The 3,114-nt window shown below is 63.0% G+C and overlaps 1 protein-coding gene across 1 annotated transcript in view; it reads left to right on the top strand.

Annotated features, from left to right (window-relative positions):
- Window positions 1–8: 8 nt before the first annotated feature.
- PCGF2 (polycomb group ring finger 2) overlaps window positions 9–3,114 on the top strand; it is a 10,698-nt gene continuing 7,592 nt past the window's right edge. Inside the window, exons 1-2 of the mRNA XM_057386336.1 lie at window positions 9–1,941; window positions 2,203–2,299. Of these exons, the coding sequence (XP_057242319.1) occupies window positions 1,830–1,941; window positions 2,203–2,299 (209 nt within the window). The 5' untranslated portion in view covers window positions 9–1,829. The remainder of the gene's footprint in view (window positions 1,942–2,202; window positions 2,300–3,114) is intronic.

Here is a 3,114-nt window from a genome sequence, read left to right as displayed (position 1 = left end):
TCCCGGGCTGTTCCCTCGCGTTCCCGGGGCTCCGGGGCCCGTGGACGCCGTGCGAGGCCCGGGCCGTGCCGGGGGAGCGGTCCCGGGCTGTTCCCGAGCCCCGCGCTCGCCGCCGGGGGATCCCACGGGGAAGGGGCGGCAGCTCGGGGCTGAGTCCCGGTGACTTTGATAGATTCTTCCCTACCCGTGCTCGGTCGGGGGGATTTTAGGGAAGGGGAGGACCGTGCCGGGCCACCGCCCACGAAAACAAAAGAGCCCGAAAGTCGCAGCCGGAGGTGCGGGAGCTGCCGGCGGGACGGGCGGGCCCGGGGGATGCGGCGGGGCCCGGGGGAGCCGGGGTTTTGTTCCGCCCCTCCCCGCCACAGGAAATCGGCCGGTTTATTAGAACCGGTTTGCGCCGGTGGCTCGGGCTTCCCCCTCCCGCCGAGACCCGGGGCCTCCACTGGCGGCTGCGAGCACCGAAAGCTGCGAAATTCCCCCCAAAACGCAGCCTGTCCGGGAGAAAACGGGTACAGGGGATCCCAGACATGGGGAGGGGGCTGGCAGGACCCTCCCATCACCTGGGGAGGGGGATTTGGGGGCACCAACCGGGGGTGCCCAGGGAGCGGAGCTGGGTCTGGGAAGGGAGGACTGGGGGGTGCCCAAACACCCCGGTGGTCCTGGAAACCCTCTGCCAGGAGATSCTGGAGCTCAGCCCGGCCGCTGCTCCTCCAGCACAGGGGTGTCCTCCAGGTCCCTATCCCAGGGGTGTCCCCATCCCTGCAGCGTCTCCATCCTGGCCCCTGTGGTTCTCCCATTCCTGTGGCACCTCCATCCCTGTCCCAGTGACATCCCATCCCTGCAATGTCCCGGTGCTGTCCCATCCCCGTGGCATCCCAGTCTCAATGGTGTTCTTGCAGCATCTCCATCCCAGTGGTGTCGCCATCCCTGCAACATCCCAGAGGTGTCCCCATCTGTTTGGCACCTCCATCATGGTCCCAGTGACGTCCCTCTCCTTGCACCTCCATCCCAGTGCCAGTGGCGTCCCCATTCCTGGCTGCAGGTGTATCCGTGTGTGTACTGTAATCCATGTGTCCATGTGTGTCCTCGTGTGTCCCCGTGTGTCACACGTGTGTCCCGGCAGGTGCTTGTAGTGTCGCCGCCGGTGTCCCGACCCTGCCGCGGTGCTCGTGCTCATTGCCACCACGCCAGGCTCCCTGTCCCCCACCCCCGGCCTCGGCAGGCTGTGACAGTGTTCCGGCTGCTCTCCGAGTAACGTGGTTACCATGGAAACAATAAAACGGCGGCGATTCCAGGCTCCCGTTGGAAATGTGGAAGTGCCGGAGCGGGAAGGCGGCGGTTCCTCGGGTCCTCACCCCGCTCCCGCCGCGCTCACGTGGCCTCGCTGGCTGTTCCCGGCCGGGTGGGAGGCGGTCAGCACCAGACTCAGGATTTTCTGTAGAAAAAAAAGACATGGGATTTTGGATGGAAATGCCTTTTCCATGGAACCAATCCAAAATTCCTTTTTTGTCTTTCCTGTGTGTGTGTATAGCCACAGGTGGGGATCTGGCTGACATAGGGCGTTTGTCCCTGCTCAGAGGTGTCCCAGCATGTTGGGGACACAGCTGGAGATACACTGGGATGAGGCAGAGGGGGCTGGGATGCTCCTGGAGCTGGGGGTGGCACGGGGAGATTTTCGAGTGCCCCGTGGATGACACATCCCAGGGAGCACCGGACACCCCCGCCCCAGACCCTGAAATGTGACGCAGCTCCTGCGGATCCCATCCGTGCACAAGGGGACATTCCCGGGGGTGTTCCCGCAGGGAGGATCCGCCAGGGGCTGCTCCAAGATGCACAGGACCACCCGGATAAAGATCACAGAGCTGAACCCCCACCTGATGTGCGCCCTGTGCGGTGGCTACTTCATCGATGCCACCACCATCGTGGAGTGTCTGCACTCCTGTGAGTGTCCCCAGCTGTCCCCAGGGGTGTCCCCAAACCCCACAGCGACACCCTCCTGCCATGCCCAAACCCACCCGTGCCGAGTGATGCTGCCCCGTGGACCTGTGGGGGGATGGATGGGACTGGAATGGGCAGAGGTCCCATCCCCAAGCTGGTGTGGGGGTCCCTAAGTCAGTGTGGGGTCTCAGGAGTCCTGTCTGGCCCAAAGGCTCTGTCCCCTTGTYGTCCCCCCCTGCTCACGGCACCCCTCTGTCCCCACAGTCTGCAAAACCTGCATCGTTCACTACCTGGAGACCAACAAATACTGCCCCATGTGCGATGCGCAGGTGCACAAAACCCGGCCCCTGCTCAGCATCAGGTGGGCMCGGGGGGCTGGGGGGGCTGGATGAAATCAGGAGGATGAGGATTGGGGGATTTGGGGGCATTGGGGGGTTTCAGGGAGAACTGGGTGGCTCAGGGTGTTCTGGGGGCCCCTCGTGCCCTGTCCCTGCTCTGTCCCCTGTGCCCTGTCCTCCTGTGGAGCAGCCCCAAGCAGCTGGAGCAGGGACACCCTTGGGCTCTGGCACCAGCCCAGCAGTGTCCCCATCCTGGTCCCAGTGGTGTCCCCATTGCTGTGGTATCTCCATCCCAGTCTCACTGYGTCCCCACAGCAGAGGGGATTTGAGGAGCTGTCCGGGTGGGAAGGGAGCAGGGACAGTGGGATGCGTCACCATGGAGGGAACAGGTGAGGTCATCTGTGGGGGACATCTTGGGGACATCTGTGTGGCAGCAGAAAAGGGGCTGGGACAGATGTCCTGTGTCCATGCCTGCACATCTGGAGCACATCCTTCCCTCCATCCCTCCATCCACTGTCCACCCCTGCAGGCGCAGCCGATCCTGGGACTTTTTCCTTCCCAACCCCTCCGGGGATGTCCCGTGTCCCTTGGGGCTGCCAGGGGGGCACTGCCCGGTGCCCACAGGTGCCCGGGTGCCCACATGTGGCTCTGGGGACATCTATGTCCAGCTGTGGGATTGGCTCTGCCGCTGGTTGCCATGGAAACCATGTCTGGCTGCGATGCATCCCCGTCTCTTTTTCATCCCGGGCTTTTTTTTAGCCTCTCCCATGTAAATCCTGTTTCTGTAGTAACACTTTTTTCACCTTTTTTTTTTTTTTTTTTTTTTTTTTTTTTTTTT

Source organism: Malurus melanocephalus, unplaced genomic scaffold (genome assembly GCF_030028575.1).
Source record: "Malurus melanocephalus ecotype Western Australia unplaced genomic scaffold, MMel_1.1 scaffold_955, whole genome shotgun sequence".
Lineage (NCBI taxonomy): Eukaryota > Metazoa > Chordata > Aves > Passeriformes > Maluridae > Malurus > Malurus melanocephalus.
Note: the sequence above shows the minus strand (reverse complement) of the source record. Positions and strands in the feature narration are given on the sequence as shown.